The sequence below is a fragment of the Cololabis saira genome, chromosome 8 (assembly GCF_033807715.1).
Source record: "Cololabis saira isolate AMF1-May2022 chromosome 8, fColSai1.1, whole genome shotgun sequence".
NCBI classification, from domain to species: domain Eukaryota; kingdom Metazoa; phylum Chordata; class Actinopteri; order Beloniformes; family Belonidae; genus Cololabis; species Cololabis saira.
This window is the reverse complement of record NC_084594.1, coordinates 36,052,673-36,078,310: the sequence shown is the minus strand read 5'-3', so window position 1 is coordinate 36,078,310 and position 25,638 is coordinate 36,052,673. Positions and strand designations below refer to the sequence as shown.

Sequence of the window (25,638 nt, the reverse complement as noted above, 5' to 3'; positions counted from 1 at the left end):
TCTCTCCCGGGACGCAGCTCTGCTGAGAATCACGCCGGCTGAAATAAATCATTTAGGAATATGTTGGTTTAATAGATGAAATCTAACAGTTGTAGCTACGCCTGTTAAGAATTTTGCTCCGAAATTTAGAGATTTCTGTCTGCCGGGTCCGGAGTTTGGGTCCGCGTTAATCGACGCAGAGCCTACGGCGTAGGTTGCGTAACCTCCGCCGTAGGATCTGCGTTGGTGTAACGCGGAACCATAAATCCCTTTATTCTGGCGTGATCTTCCGCAACTTTATCTGAAAGTGTGTAAATTACCCAGATAACAGCTGGATTACTTTGTGGTTTCTGAAGACTATTATATCAGAAACATCCAAAACAAATCTGACGAGTCGCAGGATTATTTCTCTCTATTTCTCTGAGACCAGTCTGCCTGTTTGCCTTCGGTCGGCGAGTCAAATCGACGCAGAGCCTCTTTTTTTCATACCCCCTCGCTCGCCAAGTCAGCATCTGAAATCCCTCGATTTGAAGGGGCTATTCTCAGCCCCTAGCCCTCGTTATGCCCCCTCCCCCTAGGTGAAAAGAGGAATTGGGACACCACTACCTTCACGGGAACGCGCAAAAGTTAGGGTTAGGGAAGAAAAGGAGGGCGAGGGGGAGTATTGGGACGCACCCTTAATCCGTACGAGTTTCTGTGGGGAGCTGTATGACCTGTATAGGTGAGCCGCCGTGTGATCTGAGTCAGGTCTCGCACAGACACTCTGGAGGAACAAATGAAAGGTGTAACGCTCACGATTCACGTCGCGTAGGCTTTTAGGAAGTCAGCGGGGGGGGGGGTGTTCAAGCGAGTTCAGCTCTAGTGCCTTTTGGCAATGAAACGAATAGCTTCAAGATATATAAAACACTGAGTTTATTTTTTCAGTTTTACTTGGAACTGAAACCGGCTGTTGAGTCACGGCCTGTTTGTCATGTGATGTACGGCCTGATCCGCGTCTCGTGCCTAAGACTTATGTAAACGTTGTGACATAAGGACATCCCAGGCTTGCAGCTGTCACGGCAATCAACTTTATGTTAGGAAGTTAGCTCTTAATTATGAAAGAGGAAATAAACTGTTGTTTTCTGGGCCTTTTGAACCCTGTAGATGTAGTCGTGACTACTGTCCAGCATTTTGTCTCGTTTCTACAAATTCTGAGAAACTGCAAACTGCAGTCTGATGTTTTTTAAGGGTGAGGCGTTGAGTCTGGAATGCATAAATGTTTTTTATGACCACAGAGAAAGAGAAAGAATGAAAAGGTGTAAAAACATCCACGTTCAAGCTTTATGAACCCCTGTCAGCGCCGCGAAGACGACACCTCCGTCATGTTGATGTGTTTCTGAGGCACAGTAACCGAGCACCGGGGCTGTTTTACGGCATCGGTGGTGTATATGATGGGCATTTTATGGGGAGATGAATGAGTGCGTGGCTGCAGTCAAATGAGGTTTTTCATCCGAGGCAGATGGCGTGTTGAGTTCTCATCCAGGAATAGACCCAGCTGATTGATGAGAAAGAAACACACTTGAAGCAGCAGATATGCAAATGAAGCTCCACTTGCAGTGTGGGATCATTAGAATGAGATACTCACCATCCCTCCTCTGCTCCTCTCTTTCACTCGTTTGCTTAACTGTGGCTTTCTCCCCCCCCAGTCAAAGATGACCACAACCAGGAGTTCAGGAGACATCGCAGTGGACCTCACTGAGATCTCTGCCCCACGGATCAGCAAACTCTTCAACGTCGAGAGCAAAGATCCACTTATAATGGCCAGCAACGGAAGCCTCGTGTCTGCTGGTAATCACAGCCTTAATCAGCTAATGATGATCACTTATGGTGATGATAACTTGTATTCAGGAGATGTGCCTTTATTCCAGGTTCTGTTGACTTTGACGTCAGCGAGGAACAGAAGAAAGAGAAGATTGCTGAATTAAAAAAGAAAGAAAAGGACCTTCAAGACACGCTGGCGCAGAAAATTAATGAACTGAAGAAGATCTGCATGAGGGAAGCTGTAAGTGTCCGGGCTCTGATTTATTTCCAGAGTATCTTAAACCCCTCTGGCATCCAGGCTGACTGCAGGTTGTTGTTGTCTGTTGCAGGAACTAACAGGTAGATTACCAAAAGACTATCCTCTGGACGCTGGTGAGAAAGCTCCGCAAATACGACGCCGCATGGGGACAGCGTTCAAGCTGGATGACCTTTTCCCCTACGATGAGGCGAGTACAGAGATTATTGTGCTTGTGCTGTATTTCATTAGTTATGTAACATGACTGTTGCTCCGTGAGTGTTTACCAACGGGCCTTCAGGTTCACTGGACTTTTCAAGTTTAAGGTGTTTTAAATGACTCTTTGTTTTGAGCAAAATGGTTTTGAATTGAGTTGTTTACCGTCTTCATGTCAACAGAAATACAGTCGGGTCCAATCCATGTTGTGTCTTGGGCTGGGGATGCTAGACGCTTTTATCTGTTCAAAGCAGTGGAATCGATAAGATCTCGGTGTATTTCTTTCTTCTTTTTTCTTTCTAAATGTGGTTGCCGGGGTTTTTCCTACAGGACCCACATCTGAGGAATCTGGAGAGCAGGTTTGCCTTGCAGCAGAAGATCGTGGAGGCAGCCATGAAGCTCGCCGGCGAGGGCGACATCGGCAAGACAGTGAAGAGGAAGAGGAGAAACAACTACCTGGATTCCATGAGGAGGCTGGAAGAGATCGAGAAAGAGATAAATGCATATAGGATCACAAAAGGAAGGAAGCCCACACAAAGAGCCTCTCTGATCTTAGCAGGTAGGTCACATGGCCTGAAAACAGTTTGCAGATCTTTTCTTGTACACCCCTGGATGTGAGATTATGATGCTTTGAGTGAGTTATTGACAGAATATGAATGGTGTCTCATCAGATGATGCCCAGCGCTCAGACCTCAGCTCTCTGTCTGACAGTCTCAACCTGGATGATGGTACGTGCGTTGATTGTGCACGTGTTTTGCCCCTTTGTTTTTTAATTTAGTTTAGTTTATTTAGCACATACAATAAAAAATAACATCACACAAATAAGTGCAGTTAAAAGAAACTGCAGGGAGGAGCGAGCAAGCCAGTAGGCTTATGAGGAGCCCCCACCTAATAACATTTAACAATAAAGTTATGAGGATACAAAATCATAAAATAAAAATAAATAATACATCATAAAAATTGCATGCAGAACATGAATGAAAATAAAAAATTACTGTAGACCTATGATCACATGATCATGAAAATATGAATATTATGATGAACAAATGGCAACACAGAATATGAAGTACAAAAGAAACATTAACAGTGGGAAAAGCAAGAGCTTTCTTGACTACATTGTTGAATTAAATGCTCTCTTGAGCGACTTTTCAAAATGGATAGGGACCTACAATTGTTTGCAATATGGTACCAACTATTCCAGACTTTGACACCTCTAAACCTAAACAAAAATTGTTCCTGTGCATCAGCTTTACTCACCTGGTTTTTGTCTCACAGATGACGAACTCAGTTCCCAGAGGCAGCGGTCCAGTTCAGTCCAGTACTCTCCCAGACCGCACCACGCAGAAACTCTGGCCGTCCATTACAGCAACGACAGACGGGCCTCTGCCAACGAGCAGCACGGAGACAGCAGGTACACAGCGGCATCCAACCCTCATGAGAAATCCCCATATTTTAGATTCAGAAACGTTAATAGGCAGCAGCATCGTTCATGAGCTACGTTTATGACCGTGTTTTATCTCAGCTGCTGGGATACATGCAGAACGGAAAAGGGTAAATAAACAAACTCTTTAGTTTAGTTTGGGTTTACAAGCGTACGACTGTTACTCCGATAATGAGTTGAACAAACTTATACCTTTTGATTGTTTGAAATGGGCGACTGAAAACACAGCTGATGCGCGTGCTGCTTACACGCACGGCGACGGCTGGGGAGGCGAGAGCCCCGAGCTGGGAGCCAGTACAGACCTGTCGAGGAGATCTGGAGCTGCATTCCTGCCAGATACCGCCTCCCTCCGTCTCAGGCCTCTCCAACAATCTTCCTCTTATCAGCCCAAACACACAACTTCAAAAATAGATGGGGGAGACGTGTCTCTGCCTGTGAAGGAGCAGACATCAATCCCAAGCTGAGGCACGAAGCGCCGAGGGAAGGGATACGCTCCAGAGATTTACAGAAAGTTTAACCTGAAAGAATTCACGCATAAGAAAGTGCTCAGCTCCAATCTCTTTTCTGTCCCTGTGAATTCTGAGTGCAGAAAAAAGACCGGCAGACACGTCCTGAAAGGTGGAGGTGGATTTCCTGAAAACATTAACTGCGTTTACATGCAGTCAATAACCCTTTTAAAACCCGAATATTGGCAATAACCCGAATTTGCATGGCCATGTAAACACCAATAACCCCTTTGAATAACCCTAATTTGCCCATATTCCGGTTTTTAAAAACCCGAATATGACCCCTGGGTTACTCCTTTTAAAACCTGAATATTCTGTCATGTAAACGCCAAACGGAATATCCCCATCAAACGGAACATGAATTTGTTTTCTGCGCATGCTCTGTTCACAAGGAATCCTGGTCTATTGAGTCCAGGAAGTTCTTCTAAACACAGAGAAACACAAGACCACGCCACACTTTTGGAGTGAGGAGGAGACTAATCACTTCATAAATGTAATGAAGGATATGAACATTTCTGCATTTGTAGACGGTAGAAAGTACCGGGATAGTGAGATTTACAAGAAGGTGAGCGAAAAGTTGTGCGAAGCAGCATTTGTTTTGAATTTGGATACAGGAAGAAGAAGCGGAAATGACGGTAATTGCGTCATCACGTTCTCCGTGCGTCGCTGGTTTGATCCAGATATCCCGAATGATGATCCAAATTTCAGTAACCGGAATATTAGCAATAACCTTAATTTTGACTGCATGTAAACGTAGTTATTGATCTCGTTTGTGTTCCCAGATTGAATTACGGCCAGGTCCACGAATCAGTCCACTACCGTCAAAGCGATGCCTTGTCGAGCTGCAGCAGCCCGTTCAAAGCGGGTTCCCGACAGCCCCGCGACGCCCGCAGCATGCCCCCCACCCCCGTCCTCACACGCAACGCCTACAGCAGCTCGCACCTCAGGTGAGTAACGCTTCTGTCCACCTGCTTTTTTCTGCACAAGAACGTTTTGATCTGTATTACGGTGTACGGGAGGAAACGCAGGTGTTCAGTAGGAATGGGTGATATTTTACCGTTCATGATATACCGTCAAAAAAATTCCTCACGATAAGAATTTGTCATCTCGTGGTAAAAACGATAAATTCCTGTTGGTGACGTTTTTGTGTAAAGCTGATTTATGGTTCTGTGTTAAATCCATGCACAACGTACGTGAAGGAAGGAAGGAAGGAAGGAAGGAAGGAAGGAAGGAAGGAAGGAAGGAAGGAAGGAAGGAAGGAAGGAAGGAAGGAAGGAAGGAAGGAAGGAAGGAAGGAAGGAAGGAAGGAAGGAAGGAAGGAAGGAAGGAAGGAAGGAAGGAAGGAAGGAAGGAAGGAAGGAAGGAAGAAATGAGCTAGAAAGAAAAAGAAATGAGCTAGAAAGAAAGAAAGAAAGAAAGAAAGAAAGAAAGAAAGAAAGAAAGAAAGAAAGAAAGAAAGAAAGAAAGAAAGAAAGAAAAAGAAATGAGCTAGAAGGAAAGAAAGAAAGAAATGAGCTACAAAGAAAGAAAGAAAGAAAGAAAGAAAGAAAGAAAGAAAGAAAGAAAGAAAGAAAGAAAGAAAGAAAGAAAGAACGAACGAACGAAAGAAAGAAATGAGCTAGCAAGAAAGAAAGAAAGAAAGAAAGAAATGAGCCAGAAAGAAAGAAAGAAAGAAAGAAGGATAAATTCCTGTTGATGAGGTTTTTGTGTAACAAACATGGCGGATCTGAGAGCGAGATAGATTTATAGTTAAAAAGATGGAGTTGAATTGGTATTTTTTTTTATCGTCATTTTTATCGTTATCGGGATAAATGCCAGAAATTATCGTGATACATTTTTTAGTCCATACCGCCCATCTCTAGTGTTCAGCCAGACTTGATTTCTCTGCAGGTCGGAGGACGCCCCGCAGCATTTCCGTCAGCGCAGCGGGAGTCTGGAGTCCCAGTCCCAGTTCATGATGGAGAACAAGCCTCCCGTCCCAGCGTTCCCCGCGTGCCCGGCCCGCCGCAGCAACAGCACCGAGGTGCTGGACGACGGCTCCTCCTACACCAGCCAGTCCAGCGTGGAGTACGCCGCTCCGGGCAACCACACCCACAGACGCAGAGCCCGGGGCCGCCACAGAAAAGACCTGTACAGCAACACGGGCAGCATGCCCAACCTGGCCCAGACGGACCCGCGCGGCCCGGCCTACCAGAACCGGGCACGCCCCACCACCACGGCCTACTACGTAACGGGCTACCCCGGCTACGCGGAGCCGGAGCCCTACTCCAACGGAGTGTACGTGTACGACAACGAGGTGGAGGGCCACTACAGCGTCAACCCCTCCTACCACGCCACGCACACACCCTACTACAGCCACGACATGCACAGCCACTACGGCTCGGACGAGATGGACGGTGTTTCACAGAACCCTTACGCCACGCTGCGGCCGCCCAGGAACCATCCCGCCCCGCACGGCCACGAGCACGCCACCAAGAACATCCAGAGGGCCATGGTGGCCGAGCACCTCAAGGGCTGGTACCAACGCAACACCGCGCACAAACAGCCCGCGTACAACTACGACTACGACAGAGGCTCCAAGCAGAGTCTGAGCTACGGGACCATGCCGGCGCCGTACATCCACAACACCCGCAACACCGCCTACTCCTCAGGTCTGCCTGCCCGACGCCATGAATCACACTCCCTTAGATCTCATTCATCCGTCTGCAGATGTTGCTTATTTGTAGGGCTGGGGATCGATTCAAATATCAAGCAAAAAATTTGATTCCGATTCTTAAGATTCAGAATCGATTATCACGCTTTGATTCGATCCGATTCAATCCGATATTGATTTGGGTTACTGTTAATAAAACAGTTTTTTCAGCTGTTGCATGAATTATATGACTGGAGTTATGCAACATATTAATACTAGTATTATATTGAGATTCAACAGCAAGTATTGGCAGCTAATGATGCTGTAAGGACCAATCAGCTCCCAGAATGCTGATAGAACTGCTTTCTGAAACATCATGTGGGTCAGAATTACCAAACAGATCCAGGGAGGAAACAGAGACGGATGAAATCGCTTTTATTTTTTCCCCATTTATGAGAATTTGGTTTTTAACATTTATGCAAATGTAGCCCCAAGACAGTATATAAAGCAAAGAAATATAGACAATTTATGCCATTATAACTGAAAACTTTAAACATATTTAAAGGCAAAAACATGGCACCAGTTATTCTCGTGTCCAACAAAATATTCCTTTTTTGGGCATTAACAAAAAAGTACCAAAAGTTGTAATGTAATGATGAAAAATAAATAAATAAATAAATAAAAAAATTTTAATCGATATTTAGACATATGAATCGATTTTTAGGAATTAATATGAGAATCGATTTAAAATCGGAGAATCGATCTTTTCAACATAGTTGAACTCATTTGGTAACGTCTTCCGTTTCTCTGCAGTGTCCACCGCCTCCTCCAGTGGAACCTGGCATCCCCGCGTGAGCGGCGGCGGCGGTATGTTACAGTACGACATGCCCCTGCACGAGCCGCACTCGTACTCCTACAGCGCAGCTCCCTACAGCCACTCTGCCCACAGCAGGTGAGAACAAAACACTTGGCCTCAGCTTTTCCGTTTATCCCAGTAAGCCCCTCCCTGATCCTCGTTATCCCCCGAGCTAAGTGTTAGTGGTAATTACCAGGATTGGAGGAGCTATAGAAAATGTGAACTGCTGTTTAGTTTTGTTATCCCTAACACACGACAATGCTGAAGACTAATGTGCAGCCAATGTTTTTATTTTATTCAGTTCCACCTAAAAAATAAAAAGCCGAATCCATGATTTTATGTGACATCCTGGTCCAGCAGCAGGATTACAGGATCTCGGAGCTTGAGAATGTTTTCCTTAACAGTCCACTGGCCACTGCTTTCTTGTAGATATGCCACCTCCCAGCTTTTAAGGGGCTCCTGGCACAGCCCTGACGGCCAGAGGCGCGCTCCTTTTTTCCCCTCTAGTTCTTCGTGCTCGGGTTCCCCTTCCACTTCCCACCTGCCCTCCTCCTCCTCCTCCTCCCCGGGCAGTCGGGTCAGGCAGGTCTCCTCCAGCCCTGCACAGTCTCCACCCTCCAGAGGGCACAGGTTCACTCAGGTGCCTTTTTCAAACGGTAGCTCATAGTAAGTACTAGCCACGGCCCAAACCTGTGCATCTGCCTCGGCCGCTCGTTCCGCTGCGTAACTTGCACAGCCTTGCTTGTTGATGTTTTTGAAGTGACTGCTGGACTTGAAGTGAAACTTTTGGTTTGAGATGTTTGATGGCATCTTGAACGTCGTGTTTTTAAAGGTAACTGCATGGCTTATTAATTAGGTCTCATATTTTCATGCAGTGGTCACATTTCTCTTTGTTTTTCTGCTGCATCTCTCGGCACGTGCAGACGCTCTCCCTGCCCGTGTGCTGCTTATTCACCCATGACCTCTGCCCCACTCTCATGCACAGATGCCCCTCAGAGTATCAGTGGCGAAGCCGTGATAAGATGTCGTGCCCTGCAGGGCTGTTAGAGAGGGTTGATGCTGTTGACTGTCCTACTGACCAGCGATATTAGCCCCCTTGCCCCAGTAATCACTGTCACAGCACACAAAGGGTGAGAGACCAGACTGTAAAACTACTGTTGATGTTGATGTGTATTAGGGCTGGGCGATATATCGAGATTTTAATATATATATCGATATATTCTCAAACGCGATATGGTACGAGACAATATAGTTTATATCGATTTAAAAAAAATATATTTAAATTTTTTTTTTTTTTTATGATTTTGATGTAGCTTATTTTGTGACAAATTGACTTGAATGTTTTATTTGAGATTTTCACAAATGTTTTGTTATTTGCACAACTGTCAACCTCAGTGGAAAAGTCTGCCTGTTACTGTCTACATTGTATTAATTGCACAGTGTATTTTAATTGAATTGTTATGCAGGAAAGGGATATTTGTTTTATTTTATTCAAGAAGCATTTTTATTCTATATATGCAGGCAGTTTATTATTATTTCATTTGTTTTATACATTTTGATATTGTGCAGACCTCTGTTAATAAAGGTACCTGTGTGACATTTTCCACGAGGCTTTGACTTAAAACTGACTGTTTTTTTAAGGGTTTGCCTAAAAAAAAAATGAAGCTAACAGAGATGCTATGCTATAATGCTTTGGGGGAAACCCCAATTATGGCACAGAAAAAATATCGATATATATCGAGTATCGCCATTCAGCTAGAAAATATCGAGATATGACTTTTGGTTCATATCGCCCAGCCCTAATGTGTATTTTCTTTTACGTGGCAGCGACTAACAAAAGAAAAAATTCAATCAATTAGGAAAAAAAACCCACTGACTTTGATTTCAATTAACTGGGTGTGTTGTGGTGGCGGTGGGGGGTGTCCCTGTGTGGCAGTGGGAACATGTGACCGCTGAGCATCGCTGCATTGAGCTGTGCATGTGTGTAACATCTGTGTGCATCTGAATGCTGGGCCCGGCGTTTGAAGATGCTAACGTGCTTCAAACCCAGGTGCATCTGCAGCTTTCTTCTGATCGTTTTACTGTCGGCATATTTTCATCCTGATTAGCCGGGAGCTTTCGGTACGAGCTGCTGCAGAGCCCGGGATTGTTTCATTAACTCCTCGTTAACCAGTCACGCTCATATTCATTCCCGTCGCTTTAATCCGTTTCCACCCTTGTGTCTCCGTTTCCAGATCCTACATCGACGTCAGCCACATCAGCAACCCCCTGGACCCCGACGCGCCCCCAGATGACCGGATACACTGGCACGAAGACTCCAAACCAGGAACAATAGTGTAGCCGGCTGTCACGGTGCAGCGTACGTTTGTTTGTTTGTTTTCCCACGGACTCGTCGTGCCTTAAACTGCACTTACCTGTTTTTGTGTCAAGACGACTCAGAGAAGGAAGAAACTTCTGATGAAGCCGCTGAGTTCAACGAAACAAATGAAGTGCTCTCATTTTTTGCTTCCCTTGAAACCGGCTGAGCCACCTGTCAGAAGTGCAGGCTCGTGGTGGGATCACCCGTGCACGTAACCTGAGCTGGGACCAGCGTGGCCCATCCGGAGGGGAATCGGTTCTGCATCTTCAGCTTTTGCCTTCGGGGAAGAAGAAATCCCAAAATCCCAAACCAGGGACGGAGACGGTTTCCGCGCGGGAGAGCTGAGCGTCTGTGAACGACATAAACGACAGATCCGGTTCTGTCACCGGCGCTCGTACGAGCGTAACGATGAAGGATTATTTAAGGACGGTATTAACATGAAGGACTGGGCTCATTAAGGATGAGTGTGCAAACATCTTTATTGGAACAAACCTCAGTCACGTCTAGTTTTATCCTAACATTACTTCATCCACTCCACTTCCTCAACTGTCATTTACGGTCCGTCAGTCAGTACTTACAGATAAGTGAGCCACATACTTGTGCGTTGCACCGCCTGAGTATTTCCCAGACCCGCCCGTGTGATACCACTGCCAGCGCTGTTTGTTTTATTTGATCCATGCTGGAGATCATGGCTGGTGCTCCTCGTCTCTCAGACGATTAAACTGTATCTAAGTGTCGGTATTGTACATACACTGGTTCTCCTTTTTCTTTCTAGAGCATTTTTGTAATGTATCTGAGAAGCATGTAATATATAGTGAATAACAATTGTTAAGCTGGTTCTTAGTCATTTGTATAATTGCATTTGTTTGGATTAAAAAAAATATATCAGCATTTGAGTGTATTTGTTGAAAACACTTGGCAAACCTAATCCTGAGCGCAGGACAACAGAGGATTTAAATCCAATCCATTAAGGAGGCCCGATGAGTGTCAGCAGTTCAGAACATGAAACAGCTTAAAGAAGCAGACAGACCCTGACGTCTCACTTTCAGCTCATCAACAAATACACTTTGTCAAGAAGAACCAGTCACGTTCTCGCTCCGTTTTTATGAACTTCTTTATAGAGCGTTGGTGTGGAGCTGCATGTGTTCATGAGAACCCTGCATGGATACGAGACGTGACTTTGGGCCTGCAGGGCTGCTGCTGCTGGGTGTTTGTTGTCGCTGAGTGATTCTCAGACTAAACCCACCAAACCGGTCTTAAAAAGCTGGCACGCCCTTTCTGGGCTGTAATCTCTCTAAATCATCCCTGAGAGAAGAACCAGCGTTTACTGAACCAAACCCTCCTGACGCTTTTACATTACAGGAGTCGGCCGTACACGTCCGTGCCGATCCGCCTGGCGAGCCCCCGTGAATCAGGCTGCAGCGCCCCTGCATCCATCCCTCCATCCCTCCATCCCTCCTTCAGCCTGCATCCATCCATCCATCCATCCATCCATCCCTCCATCCCTCCTTCAGCCTGCATCCATCATCCCTCCTTCAGCCTGCATCCATCCATCCATCCATCCATCCATCCATCCCTCCTTCAGCCTGCCTGCATCCATCCATCCATCCATCCATCCCTCCTTCAGCCTGCATCCATCCATCCATCCCTCCTTCAGCCTGCATCCATCCATCCCTCCTTCAGCCTGCATCCATCCATCCATCCCTCCATCCCTCCTTCAGCCTGCATCCATCCATCCATCCATCCATCCATCCATCCCTCCTTCAGCCTGCATCCATCCATCCATCCCTCCATCCCTCCTTCAGCCTGCATCCATCCATCCATCCCTCCTTAAGCCTGCATCCATCCATCCATCCCTCCTTCAGCCTGCATCCATCCATCCATCCACCAATCCATCCCTCCCTCCTTCAGCCTGCATCCATCCATCCATCCCTCCTTCAGCCTGCATCCATCCATCCATCCATCCATCCCTCCCTCCCTCCCTCAGTCTGTCATATCGCAGAGTAACTTTTGCTCCTCCGTGTTATGAAGAGCCACTTTGGTTCTCGGGCAGTGTCGTGCTTCTCAGCAGAGATCTCCTTAACTTCGCCCAGCACCATGAGGGGGTGGATGCTTCACATCCAGCCCTCTCCCCCGGTCTCTGCTGCTTCACATCCAGCCTTCTCCCCCGGTCTCTGCTGCTGCTGCCAGACATCAAAGGAGCTGCTCCAGCTGACACTCCAGGACAACAACAGGGCTCTTGTGCGCTCCCCTCCATCTGTTACAGTATGGAGATAACTCCGCTGATGGGGGCCTGGGGGGGTTCTGAGGTTGCATTTACATTTACTAAGACCTGAGGATGTAAGACTACACTTAAACACACAAAAAAAAGATTTCCTGAGGCTGTAAATGTTTTGTGGTTTAGTCTCAATAATGACAAATCTTTTATGTTGGCATAGATAAAATGCAGCAGTTACCACAATCCAAAAGATGAGCTGAAAGAAGTGTTATTATTGTTATAACATTTGTGAAAACAAGAGAAAATCTAATGTTACTTTATGTTCAGGACAATGTCCAGGTCCTCTTCATCACTCAGGTGGACGTGACCTTCGACCTCCAGTTGTAGCAAAACCCAACTACTGCACAACACACACTCTCCTATTATTGGAAGCACCGCTTCACCTACACATCTACAGGCAAGCGACTCAGAATGTATGAAAGGTGAGTAGCTGGACTCGTTGACGGTCCCGTGAGCAACCCTCGGTCGTGAGTCGGTGTGGAGGAGCTTCCAGAGGCAGGACAGCAGCTCACACAAGGACAGGGGCAGAATGGAGGGGGTCATGCTGGGTTATGTTTGACGTGCTCGTTTGTGCTCGACTTCTAAAACTCACGGATCAGTTCTGCAGTGGAGAGGAAAGCCCCCCAGGCGGTCCAGGGAGGGACGGGTTTGTGGATAACTGCACGATTAGGCAGCGTATAATGGATTATCATCCATCCCTGCACTTGTGGTGCAAAAGACAGCACAAGTATGGTGTTGTTGCACAGCAGCTGGTGTAAAAGCAACATGCATATTGGCCTGTGCGCCGGGTCCGCTCTGCAGACAGACACACACACACACGCCTCAGTATGGCCGTGCACACGTGTTGAGAGGATCCACACAGCAGCTGCACCACCGAGAACAAGGGCCTCCACTGTGCCGGCTGGAAATTGACTTTACTGGCGTGCGTTGCCATCAGTGCTTGTGTTGACCTCTCCGAGTTTCACATATGGTTGTAGACGCGTCATCACAGCAGCTCAGAGGCCTGAAGCATCGCCACTCAGCTCAAGGTCGAGACGGAGCGCCAGCCTCACAGTTACGTCTTATTTTCTGCATCTCAAAAAGTGTTTTTTAAAGAATTAGTTTCAGCTCGTGTGAAAGCAAAAGGGTTAACTCTTGTGTTCTTGACACTCCTCCTCCTCCTAACACTCCTGCTGAAGCCAAATAACAGAGCATTATGTTCTAAACGGATTCTTGTTATCTGCAGTCAATTTCGAGCAGAATCCAATAAAAAAGGCCAAACCCGCTGACACAGCGAGTAAGTCAGGTTTGGAGCTGACTGACGGCACATGAATCCTCTCAGTCCCAAAGCTACTCTCAGCTCTCTGCACTTGAATCCATCGCAAGGCCATTGATTAGCATTTGGGGTAAGCAGAGTGGAAAAGTTGACCAATCCATCACCCAGGAGGCACCGGCGGGATTTAACACCCAGCAGGTTTAGGAGGAATACTGATAGGCTTTGATTTCCTTTCAAGTTTTCATTTCAAATATTGACAAAGTGATCAGGCTTCACTCAAAGTACTGCCAACATCTTTCTTTTATTCTCTTTATTTGCATGAGCACGAGGTTGGTTGGTTTTTTTATTCAAATGAGAAGTAAGGAAAACTGTTAGACTGAAAGTGAGGACATGTCCTTCAAAACACACAAAAACAATCCGGTAACATCTGCTACATGTGCAGTTTCTAGCTCTTGTGAAAAGGGCAACGTTTGTAAATTCTTCCACAGTTAAACTTCAGCCCGAACGGGCGGACGTGACGGCGTTCTGAGACTGATCAAACACACATTTCTGCAGCAAAGCTGCAGCACCGTTGCAGAGCAGAGCTGTGCAGCAGCACTGAGATGCCCCCATCCCTGATGGAGGAGTCCCCTGACAAGTTCGGAGTGACTCAAGATACCCTGAGGTACAAACAAAACCCTTCGGTTCACAGTCTCAAGTTCACAGTCACAAGAAAAGGTTTAGAGGAGGAACAACTTTTGAGTAAAACGTCAATCTTTAGTCAAAATCTGGACACGTGCTTCTCACTCCTGCCGCTTTCCGTCCAGAAAGGTCTGGATCTTCTGAAAGTTCTGCTCTTGCTGAAACAGGAAGTCCAAGATGTTGCCCATCGGTGACCTCTTCAGTCCGGCACATTCTATCTTGTTTTCCAGTTTGTTCTTCATGTTTCGGAGCCGAAAGGAGGCATGTGCAAATACCACTGCGATGCAGAAGGAGACACGAACGTTAGCGTTTGAAGGTTTGGCAAAAACAAAGCCATAAATAAAGTCAGACCATATCAGCACTCTGAAGATCTGAAAAGAGTGTTTCATTAATTCTGAAGTACGACAAATGCAATAATCGTGAAACGTGATGCAATAAAACATTTAAACATGAATACAATACTTTGCAATAATGCGTGCGTCCCAGTGGTGGGAGTGAACTTACGAGACAGAGGTAAGGTGACTGCCAGCATGAACACCAGCAGGCTCCCCAGAACAAAGATCAGTGTGTAGACGGCCACGACCGCCGCGATCACAAAGGCGGCGGGGTTCTGCCTCTGCCAGGTGCTTATTGCAGTTCTGTTCTGTCCGGCCCAGAGGGAAGCCAGACTGACGCCTGACACCACGACCAGGGCCGTGAACATCTCCACAGGGTTCACCAACCTGCAGGGCGACACCGCACACACACACACATGAGTGAACCTACAAACTGCTATGAGACACGTCATGTAGCCATCGACTCCCCCTAGTGGCCAGACGGCGTCTGTACAACAACATCCCAGAATTGATCCGGTGTCGTGCCAAAAAGTGATTGCCTGCCAGAATCTGATTTCTCCCCTGAAAATGGGTCTTTTTTCCTGCCAAAAATTGATTGAAGGCCAAATACAGTTAATGAAAGGTTGTTTCTGCCTAAATATGATTTGATCTAATTCTTGAGCTTCATAATATAAACACTAGAGTTCACAGGATTGCTTTTAACTCTTTTAAAGGACCATTACAACACAAAATAGGCATTTTCACCTGCCAAAAATTGATTGAAGGCCAAATACAGTTAATGAAAAGTTGTTTCTACCTAAATATGACTTGATCTCATTCTTGAGCTTCAAAATCTGAAAATCTGAAAATCTGACGTTTTAGCGCTATCGCTCAACGGGCTGCTGTGTGCGCTCCCGCGGCCAGAAATCAGAAGAAATCAGATTCTGGCAGGCAATCACTTTTTGGCACAACACCGGTTATTGAGAAATGGGACCATATGAAAACAGCAATGGGTAGATCCATCCATCCAAGAACTGTCATTTAACTTTTATAAATAAAACAACTTTCACATCGAGAACCTGTTCATTTTTTTTTAAAATTTTATCTCACTCTTAAAACAACGACAACAACCTGCAGCTTCATCAAGGTTACAATGTGCAAATGTTGCTTGTTTGTAAAGTAACAAGGCTTATACCTGAATTGAAGCTTTTTAAATATTGTAATAATAGTAGTGTGAAGCCCTGAAGGGTTTTATCTTATTTTTTTAAGCTCTGAAAAGCTTTAATAATTCTATTATGGCTCTTATGGCTAATGTATATCACAGCAGCACAATTTTTACTTTCAAATCTGTTGTTCTTCTTTTTGTCATTAATCACTTTATTATTATTATTATTAATTTGCTGCTTTGAGTCTTTTCAACTGGGCTCTAACTGATGATCTTCAATTGTAATTTTTACTAACTTCCAACAAAACAATATCAGTGTTCTTTCACAATCGGCTGGACATGTTTCATACCTAGAGACTGAAACATCTGGAGGAATCAATAGGAATCAACAATATATCTCAGTGATGCAATAGTGTATTGATATGCAAGGGCACCACATTCATTTGCTGTTAATGTTTGGCCTGCAGAAACGATTCAAAATATAATTATATGATAGACACTCCTACATTCAACAGTGAAAAACAGAGAACGTGATTTGATTGTCTTGTGAGATGGTGATCGTGAAACTAGCTAGATTTCTAACTAGATTTCTGATATTCTTGAATAAAACTACAAATCTCTCCCGAATCAGTGCATCCAAGAGAAACAGGAGCTCTCGGACTGTTGAACATCTCTGTGTAAAAATAGAAAATAAGATTGTCTTGTGTTGTTATTGTTTTGAGGATCTGTTGAGGATGCCTGCCAGACACCACGTGGGGAAGTGTTTCATGCATTTCCCATCAGAGGGATGCCTTGAACTAGTCCAGGATATCTGGGAGTCTTTCAGATGGAGCCAGAGGAAGATGTCTGGTATCTCTGATCAGGGTACTGATCACTGCAGCCCACGCACAGATGAGCAGCAGAAAATGGATGCTGTAGCCCAGAAAAATCACCTCACAACTGTGTACAGACACATTCTGAGATAGCTTGAACCAGATATTTCTTCATCGGATGAGCACATCGTCACATGTCTTCAGGAGTTAGGTAAACAAGATGTGTCAAAGTTCCCTTTGCTGTTTGAGATGTAAAGCTTTACCGTGTTCAGCGTAATCAGAGGAACAGAACTGCTGATTGAGCAGCTGTTTTATATCAGCTGGCTGGTATTTCCAACAGTTGACTCAGTAGACCGGCCGTGACAGGCCTCACTAAGCTTTACTCAGAATAAAACCTGTCAGGGGAGAAGGACCTCTGAAAGCAGGTGTGACCGGATTACAGAGCCGTCCTTCACCCACCAGGGATCCTGGACGTCAGTCAGCTGCACACTTTTCCTCTCTGCAGCTCACAAGTGTCCTTCATGTCAATGTATTTGTACTCCAACACTCATGTGAAATGTCTTATATTAAACTTCCTACATGGTGTTCAGATCTTGACTTTGAGAATTTTAAGAAAAAACATGTTTCACTGTAAAAATTGAAAGCATATTCAGCAACTGAATATGCTTACTCAGAGTGCTTTTTACCGTCATTAATATCTATAAGAGTAAAGGCTGATTTATGTGTGTGTGTGTGTGTGTGTGTGTGTGTGTGGTTATGTGTGTAAGTAGATATATACATAGATATAGAGCAGATACAGTATAGTGTAAATAAGTATATTTATATAAATATTTATATGGGCATGTGTGTACAAATATATAGAAATATTCAACTATGTATGTATGTATGTATGTATGTATGTATAATAATACTGTATAATGTATAATAATAACTGTTATTTAGCACTGTGAGTACAGTGTGTGAATATTTACAAATACAGGTTAAAGATCAGTGAATGGGGGTAGGATTAAATAAGTTTACACTTCTTCCTACTCCTTTTTTGGTACATGTAAATTAAGATAGCAAGTGTTAAAGGATGAAATTCTTTGTTTTGTTGTTTTGTTTTCTTAAACTTCTCAAGAAGTGTTGTTTTTTTTACATGTACAAAAATAAAATAAATCAAATCAAATATGTTTCTTTATTTTTGTGAGGGGGGATATATATATTGTTTTTCGGCACTACCTTGTTCTCTATAGCTGATATAACATGAATTACTCCTATGTGGGATCAATAAAGTCCTTATTTTTGCCATCTGAGAAAATTAAATATATTATATTTGCTGTTTCCCAAGTATATTTGTGCATGTTTGGATGAATAAATGAGACGTAAAACGTAAATGTATTTATAGAAAGGCACTTTATGAAAATAAGTCGATTCACTTGTATTAGTTTACACCGCAGTCTTGCCTCATCCAATATGGCGGCGACGTTGACGTACGGCTCAGCGCCCGATGCGGCGTCTACGTATATCTATGATTCGACATTCGTTCTGGGTAAACCTCTGATGTCTGCGGTCTTGTAAAGTAGGTTACATCCCACTGTACAACTATAAATAAACACCCTCATGAAACAGACACCAATGTAAACCAAACAAGAGCGTTGTCCCCTGACAGTTCCTACCCTGCGGTGAGGAAGGCAGCGCCGGCCAGAGCCAGGTAATTAGTCTGGTAATACAGCAGGTTGCTGACGACCCTGTTGCTCCAGCGGGTCAGATCTCGCGTGTCCGGCCGGCCGAAGCGCTCCCAGCCGGGGAGGAAGTCGTCCCACGACCGCAGCGGCGACAGCTCCACCTTAGCCATTCAGACAGCCTACTCGCTTGTCAGCGGCGGATATTTGTATCAATCAGCTGTCAATTTATCAATGTTGACCTGGAAAAACTCTCGGAGCTATAGCGCGCCAGTCTCGCGAGATGTCGGTGGGTTGTTGTTGAGGAAGCCCCGCCCCTAAAGTGTGACGCGCCGCGCCGCCATTGGTCGAACCGCGCACGTGTCCGTGAGCCGTCCCGCAGCGCTTCCGGGGAGACCTGGACATAACTGCCCCGTGAAGGGGGAATAAAGTCCCGGTCCATGAACGCTGAAGGCAGTTAACACCTTGATGGTAGTTACATTAAAGTAACGGACGGTTCAGGTTTTACGCCCTCGTAGAAGCGGGACGGTTGGAACAGGGAGCAGCTCGCTGCTCGGACGCAGGTGGAGCGGGGTTTGCCCCGGGGCAGATGTGGAGCAGACTGCTGGGTCCTGGTGTGGTCAGACTGCTGGGTCCTGGTGTGGTCACAGCTCTGGGTCCTGGTGTGGTCACAGCTCTGGGCGTGAGGACACTCTTCACCATGAGGCTCAAGACCCGAGACTTCAAGGCTCTGTTCACGGACGGACTGAACGGACTCGCAGGTGAGTCGCAGCTCAATTCAATTTTATTTATATAGCGTCTAATACAAAAGATGTTGTCTCCAGACGCTTTCCAGAGATCCAGAACATGAACATGACCATAAACATAAACCCCCGAGTAATTATTACATAAACAACGGCAGGTAAAAACTCCCCTAGTGGGAGAAAAGCCTTAAATCAAACAGTGGCAAGGAAAAACTCCCCTTTAGGAAGGAAGAAACCTTGAGCAGGACCTGGATCATAAGGGGGGACCCTCCTGCCGAAGGCCAAACTGGGGGAGTCGGGGACGTCAACAGCACAGCAGGCAGATGGAAGCAGCAACGGGATGACCGGGGGTGGGGACCGCAGGCCAGCACGCAGCTCTTGACGGACAAACCTCTCCCCCACCTGAAAGGGGCTGTTACCCTGCCCCTCTCACTCCCACACTGCAGGATCCGGTGTTTTGCATTCAGAGATGCTCTTCGCCACCGGCAGAGGATGCTGCACCATGTACAAAAGAGAAGAAAAGGGGGGACCAGCACAACAAACTACAGGAGCGACTCTAACACACTAGAGTTTACACTACCTAGAGATTTACCAACACCAGCTAGAGGTTTACTAAACACTAAGTCTAGGCTTTACTAAACAGAAAGGTTTTAAGTTTAGTTTTAAAGGTGGAGGTGGTGTCAGCCTCCTTAACCCAGATTAGAAGTTGGTTCCAAAGTAATGGTGCCTGATAGCAGAACGCCCGCCCTCCAAATCTACATTTGGATACTCTAGGAACTACGAGTAAACCTGCACTCTGAGAACGGAGAGCTCTGCCAGGAACATAAGGCACTCAGGTCTTGCAAATAATGCAGAGCTAAGCCGTTTTGGGCTTTATACGCAAGTAATAAAATTTTAATCAATCGCAGGTCAATCGCAGGTCAATCGCAGCTGACGTCAGGCACGAAAATTAAGGGCAGTGTTTTTATCAACGACTGAGCTAGTCTTGTCTTCGACCTTAACAGGAAAGGTCATAGATGTACTACTTCACCTGATCTGTGGTTTGTTGGTGACTTAAGAGTTGGGGAACCAGATTTAGGCTAATAAATAAAACATTTTCTTCTCTTAGTGAGAACACCGTAGCTGTTAGCTGTCCAGTTGCACTTCAGCTCTAGAAAAAGAGGGTTTTGCATATTAAAATGCCCCCCAGCTGCAGGCCGTGAGCCGTCTAATTGAAGCTGAGAGTTTGGTTTCCATGGTGATCCAGACTCTGTCCTCCAGCTCATGGTAACTCAAAAGTTTGAATCAACTGCAGAAACTGGACTTACTTTGGTTCTTGAAGACGTGTCACCTTCCACCCGGAAGGTTCTTTGATCAATGGGACTGCTGTGGAGTTTGTAAATTGGAAACCACTGGAAGTCCAGAGGAGTTATTCTCTTTAAGCCCCACCATGTTTCTTGGTAATGTTTATAAAAATGGTGTCTTTTTCTTCCCTCTCTGTTTCTTTAGAGGTGTTTGAGAAGCACCAGCATGAGCTGCGGATAGCTGGGGGTGCAGTGCGGGATTTGCTGTCGGGGAAGAGACCCGAGGACGTGGACTTCGCCACCACAGCCACTCCAGAGGAGATGAAGAACATGTTTCAAACTGCAGGGATCCGGATGATCAACAATAAAGGAGAGAAGCATGGAACCATTACAGCGCGGGTAGGAGGGTTTAAGCAAAAGCATTTTAACATTTCTAAATGGGGAAAAAGCTGCTTTAGACTGTACCAAGCGTTCCCATGCTTGGGGTTGCACCGGGAACGGCATAGGGTGTAAAACCCCTCCCAAAAAAATGAAGAAGCTTAAACCCGAAATGACAACAAACTACGCTAAACAGGCTGTCGTATATTAAAGCTATTTTTTTTTTTTTTTTTAAATAAGCTGATAACTTTATAAAGAGGTGAAATGTTGCTCATCTCTTAGTTTGGTGTAACTGCTGGACTAAAGGCAGACTAACGTCTGGGCAAGAACTGAATCTGGCTGAGGTGTAAAACAGTAACACGTAGGAAGGCAAAAGGGTAGTAGTAGGAGCTCAGATCAGAGTTTAAATGTACGTTTTAAAATCAGCTTACAGCACCTGGTATTCCCAGGTGGTCGCCACTCCAAGCACTGCTTAGGCTCCGAGATCAAATGAGATCGGGCGTGTTCAGTGAAAAAAAAAAAAAAGTTTTAAAATTAGGGCACCAAGGTGGCTTTAGTGGTGGCTACGTTGCGTCACAACAAGAATGTTTCTGGTTCCACTCCCGGGCACGGTAGGAGTATTTCTATGTGGAGTTTATGTGTTCTCCTCGTGCTTGCTTTCTCTGGGTGCTTCCTCCCGCCAAGTACAGAGCCCTGTGGAACCCCATGACCAACTCTGATGTGTGAGGAAGACTCATCTGGAATTGGCCATTTAAATGACTCAAACCAAGCTATTGCTGTTCTTTCAAAAGAAACAGTTGTGATCAGCGGTGTCGGCTGTAGTCCTGAGATGTGCCAGGATAAGTTTAGACTCAAATCCAGTACCTGAGGCTTTGGAAGGAAGACTTCGCTTATTAGCAGTGCAGTAGCGACAGGAACTTCCAATACCGTTAGAGTTGGTTATTCCAGGATTTTTTTATTTTCATGTTTGATTAACTAGAACCTTTGCCTTCATAAACTGTTACATACAGAAACTCAACAGCGTGGCATAAAGTAGACTGTTAAAGGCGTTTCATCCTCACGGAGACTATCTTTACTGTGCTAGTCATGTTTTATCTGCTGGTCATCTTCTGTAGCTCGACAATCAGAACTTTGAGGTGACAACGTTACGAGTGGATGTCCAGACAGACGGACGACACGCTGAGGTGGAGTTCACCACCGACTGGCAGAAAGACGCTGAGCGCAGAGACCTCACCATCAACTCCATGTTTTTAGGTAACTGTTGTCTCCTTCAGTCTAAACGTAAACAGTGTCAGGAGTTTTTGATGACTAAAGGGCTACAGGTCATGATCCTTTTATCGAAATATTCAGATCTAATCTATCTCTCCGTTTGCAGGGCTTGATGGCACGTTATACGACTATTTTAAGGGCTATGAAGACCTGCAGAACCGTAAGGTGCGATTTGTTGGAAGTTCTGAACAAAGGATACAGGAGGACTACCTACGAATACTGCGCTATTTCAGGTGGGCTCACTCATTCACCCACAAGTTCTAAAGGGGGAAGGAAATAAAATCAAACAATCCTGTATTTATTTAAAGTGACATTAGCTCTGACATTTAATTCCAGGTTTTATGGCAGGGTGGCTTTGAAGCCCGGCGAGCACGATCCGGAGACGCTGACCGCTATCAGGGAAAACGGCAAAGGTTTGGCTGCGATATCAGGAGAGAGGATTTGGGTGGAGCTGAAGAAAATGGTTGTGGGTAACCATGCTGCCCATCTGCTGGAGCTCATCTACAGCCTGGAGCTGGCCCAGTACATCGGTGAGCGGGTCGGCTGGGCTTGAGACGGGCGTAGGTGTGGATGAGTGTGTTTCGAAGTGTAGCTTCAATAAGACAGAGGAGGAGTGTGGAGAGTTGCAAGGTTATCAAGTCCAGCTCCGTCACATGCCGGAAGTGTCCCTGGGCCGGGTACCAAGTCACACGTTGCCCCCATTGCCCCACCCACCGAGTGCTGGAGTCAATATAGTCATCAGGAAAAAAACTAACAGACTTAAAAACAGCTTTTTCCCCAAAGCCATAACCGCCCTGAACAAAACGTGAATGTCTTCATTACTGTTTTTTACCGTGCAATACTTCTATCTGTGCAATATTCCACTACATGTGTACCTATATACTATCATCGGTAAATAGAATCTCAGGTCTTCACTATTCAAATGCACCTTAACCTTTTTTATATTTTTTACATTATTTATATTTCCTATATTCTTATATTTCTTATTGTTTGCACTACTGTTTCTTATTTGTCTTGCACTGGAGAGGTGATGCTGCTTTCAATCTCACTGTACCAGGTACATTGACAATAAAGTATTATTCTATTCTATTCTATTCTATATACATGTTGTCAGGAAGGCTTTCTCACTCTGGACACGACGTTTGTCTCCAGAACGTCTTGATGGTCTTGAGACTTTGTTGTCCCTGCACAAATTCAAGGCCCCGGTACCAGACGTAGCAAAGCTGCTCCAGAACAGAACCGAGCCTCCTCAATGTTCCTCAGCAGATACAGTCTCCTTTACTGTCTCTGGTCCATGTCCAGTGTGGTGGACACCATGATACCAACCAGCAGAGGGACTTTTAACCCTTTTAAACAGTCACACTGAATGAAGACGCCTGAGATGATCCATACAGGACACACTTTAGTTTACTGTGTGTGTGTGTGTGCATGCGCTGAAATAGAACCACACCGCTAGCGTCCCACTTTTCTGAGTTTGACGTGGTCCCTGCTCCACCTCAGGTTTGCCTCCAGATGGCGACGTGGAGGAGATGAAGCGAGTGTGGCAACATGCCAAGGAGCACTCTCCCAAACCGATGACCGTCGTGGCTGCTCTGTTCCGCTGCCCGGAGGAGGTGGACAGGATGGACCTCCGGCTGAAAGTGTCTCGAGAAGAGAAGACCCTGGTTCAGTTCCTGCTCAAACACAGGCGGGAGCTGTGCAGGGGGGACGGGGAGCCGGACGGACTCAGACCTTTCACAGACTTCATCATCGACGTGAGTTTGCTGTGATGGTTAATCTCAGTTCCACTCGTATTTTCCTGGACGGTTTGAGTTTTGTCCTAGATGAAAACAGCTGCTAGTTTTGAAGCCGAATGAACAGACCTTGTTATGTAACTCATCAGCATTTAAAATCGAGCTGATAGGAGACATAATCATCTTTGAGGAATTTAAACCGGTCATCCTTCCTTGTTTGGCTTCTAAACCAATCAGTTAATGAAAGGCGCCTTTCTCAGATTCAAGTTTTAAACTCCACACGTACATTTCTCTTTGTTTTAAGGTTTCATGTGTCGATATAAGATAAAGAAAATGATTTTAAAAAAAGTAATCCGGGCCTGCTCAGTTTTTAGATTTAAGGGAATAAAAACTCAAATGAACAACAACACATGATCTTTGTCTGTTGAACACAAACAAAAGCAAGATATGGAAGAAACGTTGTAAAACGACGTCCAATAATCTTGGACTGAACCTTCTGGGACGTCCCCCTCTCTCAATAAACTGAAAGAAAGTTTGTGACTAATGGTTCTCAGAGTCCTGGATGTGGGTTTGCTCCGTAAATGATGCTAAATAAAACCTGTTGTTGTTCACATGAGGTTTTATTGACCTAATTTTAGGTCCTGGCCAGAATATCATATTTAATTCAGTCTAGATGAGGCAGAAAACCTTAAAATGAACAGGGGCTTACTTTCTTTTACAAGTCCTCAGTTATAAAACTAACTTGTATTGGAAGCTAAAGGTTCTTTGACTTCATGAATTATCAGTCAAAATGTAATTAGTTTACTATTTTCCAAAATCTTTTAAAGATGTCAAAACACTTGTTTGTTTATAAAATGTTCTGTTTTCATGATGTGTATATTTATTAATCCAACTGGAAAACAAGCATTTATGATTGTTCACTTTAGATTTTCAGATGAAATAGATCAGCAGTACGTTGGTTTGAAAAAAAGGATATTTACCGTAACTGGAAAAACAGTCAAATGAACCTTCAACTGACTTCTTTGCTGAGTTCACCCCGGTTTCTTTCATAATGTCCCAAACTCCCAGGCAGAGCACAGACAAGCTGGCTTTTACTTTGAAAGGCAGGATTAGACTTTTATTTATGTTTTGAAAATTATTTATTATTATTATCATCTAGAGTTCTCTCTGTGCACTGATTTTTTTTTTTTTTTTTTTTAAAAGTGCTCTTTTGTAAAATATGCTTCAAACAAAAGGATTTAGATCAATATGGTAAAGCTTCACCTTCTCAGAACTGCCCTGTTTTTTGTTTGTTTGCTTCACAAGAGGAACGATGAGACCACGTCAGTGGTCCCAGAGTTTCCTTTGCCCTGAGAAAACTATTTTTATTCTGTGTGATTTTAAAAGTTATTTCATACAACTTGGGACCATGCTTCTCATATCTGCCTCACATTCTCAGAATCGGGAGCTGGACTCTCACAGTAAGGTGTGTGAGCTGCTCAAGTATCAAGGGGAGGAGAAGCTGCTCCAGGAGCTGCTTCGGTGGTCCATCCCTCACTTCCCCATCAATGGCCATGACATCAGGAAGATGGGAATCTCCTCAGGAAAGGACATTGGTGCCGCGCTTCAGAAGCTCCGCGACATCTGGAAGAAGAGCCGCTACCAGATGGACAAAGATGAACTCCTCAGTCACGTGAAGGCGCCGTAAACGACAGGAACAACGGAGGAACGGAGCGGCAGGCTGGAACATGTTCCTGAGTCATATTTATGATTTTTCTTTTCACAATAAAAAGAAAAAAAAAAACATTTACTCTGGGAAGGAAGTAGCTTCATTTTCTGTGACCTTGCACTCACTTATTCAAGTCTTTGCCATTTAAATGTGAAGAAATGTTACTTTACAGTTTGCAAAAAACTCTTTTTTTTCCTTTTTAACCACATCAGAGAGGTTGGAGCAAGTAAATAGTTTGGTGATGAAATAAAACATGCCACCCTCGTCAAATGAACTGACAAAGCTCAGGTCCGTGATGTACTGGTATTTTTTTAATGTTTGCTTTGTGAAA

The 25,638-nt window shown here is 45.0% G+C and overlaps 3 protein-coding genes across 7 annotated transcripts in view; 2 read left to right on the top strand and 1 right to left on the bottom strand.

The window, feature by feature from the left end:
• frmd4ba (FERM domain containing 4Ba) overlaps nucleotides 1-10,909 on the top strand; it is a 48,491-nt gene extending 37,582 nt beyond the window's left edge. For 2 of the 5 annotated variants that reach the window (XM_061727915.1, XM_061727910.1), the window contains exons 14-24: nucleotides 1,665-1,806; nucleotides 1,887-2,020; nucleotides 2,109-2,225; nucleotides 2,561-2,789; nucleotides 2,902-2,958; nucleotides 3,506-3,641; nucleotides 4,960-5,124; nucleotides 6,068-6,828; nucleotides 7,623-7,761; nucleotides 8,095-8,331; nucleotides 9,900-10,909. In XM_061727915.1, the coding sequence (XP_061583899.1) occupies nucleotides 1,665-1,806; nucleotides 1,887-2,020; nucleotides 2,109-2,225; nucleotides 2,561-2,789; nucleotides 2,902-2,958; nucleotides 3,506-3,641; nucleotides 4,960-5,124; nucleotides 6,068-6,828; nucleotides 7,623-7,761; nucleotides 8,095-8,331; nucleotide 9,900 (2,118 nt within the window). In that variant the 3' untranslated portion in view covers nucleotides 9,901-10,909. Of the gene's footprint in view, nucleotides 1-1,664; nucleotides 1,807-1,886; nucleotides 2,021-2,108; nucleotides 2,226-2,560; nucleotides 2,790-2,901; nucleotides 2,959-3,505; nucleotides 3,642-4,959; nucleotides 5,125-6,067; nucleotides 6,829-7,622; nucleotides 7,762-8,094; nucleotides 8,332-8,650; nucleotides 8,796-9,899 lie in introns of those variants that run through there. The other 3 variants (XM_061727914.1, XM_061727912.1, XM_061727913.1) reach the window with 3 other exon arrangements.
• Nucleotides 10,910-13,824: 2,915 nt separating this feature from the next.
• arl6ip5a (ADP-ribosylation factor-like 6 interacting protein 5a) lies at nucleotides 13,825-18,475 on the bottom strand. Its single transcript, XM_061727909.1, has 3 exons — nucleotides 18,188-18,475; nucleotides 14,743-14,960; nucleotides 13,825-14,515 (listed from the first exon to the last, which is right to left on the bottom strand). The coding sequence occupies exons 1-3, from the start codon at nucleotides 18,364-18,366 to the stop codon at nucleotides 14,340-14,342; spliced, it is 573 nt and encodes a 190-aa protein (XP_061583893.1). The 5' UTR covers nucleotides 18,367-18,475; the 3' UTR covers nucleotides 13,825-14,339.
• Nucleotides 18,476-18,511: 36 nt separating this feature from the next.
• Nucleotides 18,512-25,397, top strand: trnt1 (tRNA nucleotidyl transferase, CCA-adding, 1). Its single transcript, XM_061727908.1, has 7 exons — nucleotides 18,512-18,954; nucleotides 20,425-20,618; nucleotides 21,713-21,851; nucleotides 21,973-22,099; nucleotides 22,203-22,396; nucleotides 23,367-23,620; nucleotides 25,038-25,397. Exons 1-7 carry the CDS (start codon nucleotides 18,783-18,785, stop codon nucleotides 25,284-25,286), a joined length of 1,329 nt encoding a protein of 442 aa, XP_061583892.1. The 5' UTR covers nucleotides 18,512-18,782; the 3' UTR covers nucleotides 25,287-25,397.
• The last annotated feature ends 241 nt before the right edge of the window (nucleotides 25,398-25,638 follow it).

Coding starts and splice junctions, on each gene's coding strand:
- arl6ip5a (XM_061727909.1), bottom strand. CDS start 18,366: ATGGCTAAGGTGGAGCTGTCGCCGCTGCGGTCGTGGGACGACTTCCTC. Junction 14,961..18,187: donor GCTGCCTTCCTCACCGCAGG/GTAGGAACTGTC, acceptor GTCGCCCTGCAG/GTTGGTGAACCCTGTGGAGA. Junction 14,516..14,742: donor AGTCACCTTACCTCTGTCTC/GTAAGTTCACTC, acceptor TCTGCATCGCAG/TGGTATTTGCACATGCCTCC.
- trnt1 (XM_061727908.1), top strand. CDS start 18,783: ATGTGGAGCAGACTGCTGGGTCCTGGTGTGGTCAGACTGCTGGGTCCT. Junction 18,955..20,424: donor CGGACTGAACGGACTCGCAG/GTGAGTCGCAGC, acceptor CTGTTTCTTTAG/AGGTGTTTGAGAAGCACCAG. Junction 20,619..21,712: donor ATGGAACCATTACAGCGCGG/GTAGGAGGGTTT, acceptor CATCTTCTGTAG/CTCGACAATCAGAACTTTGA.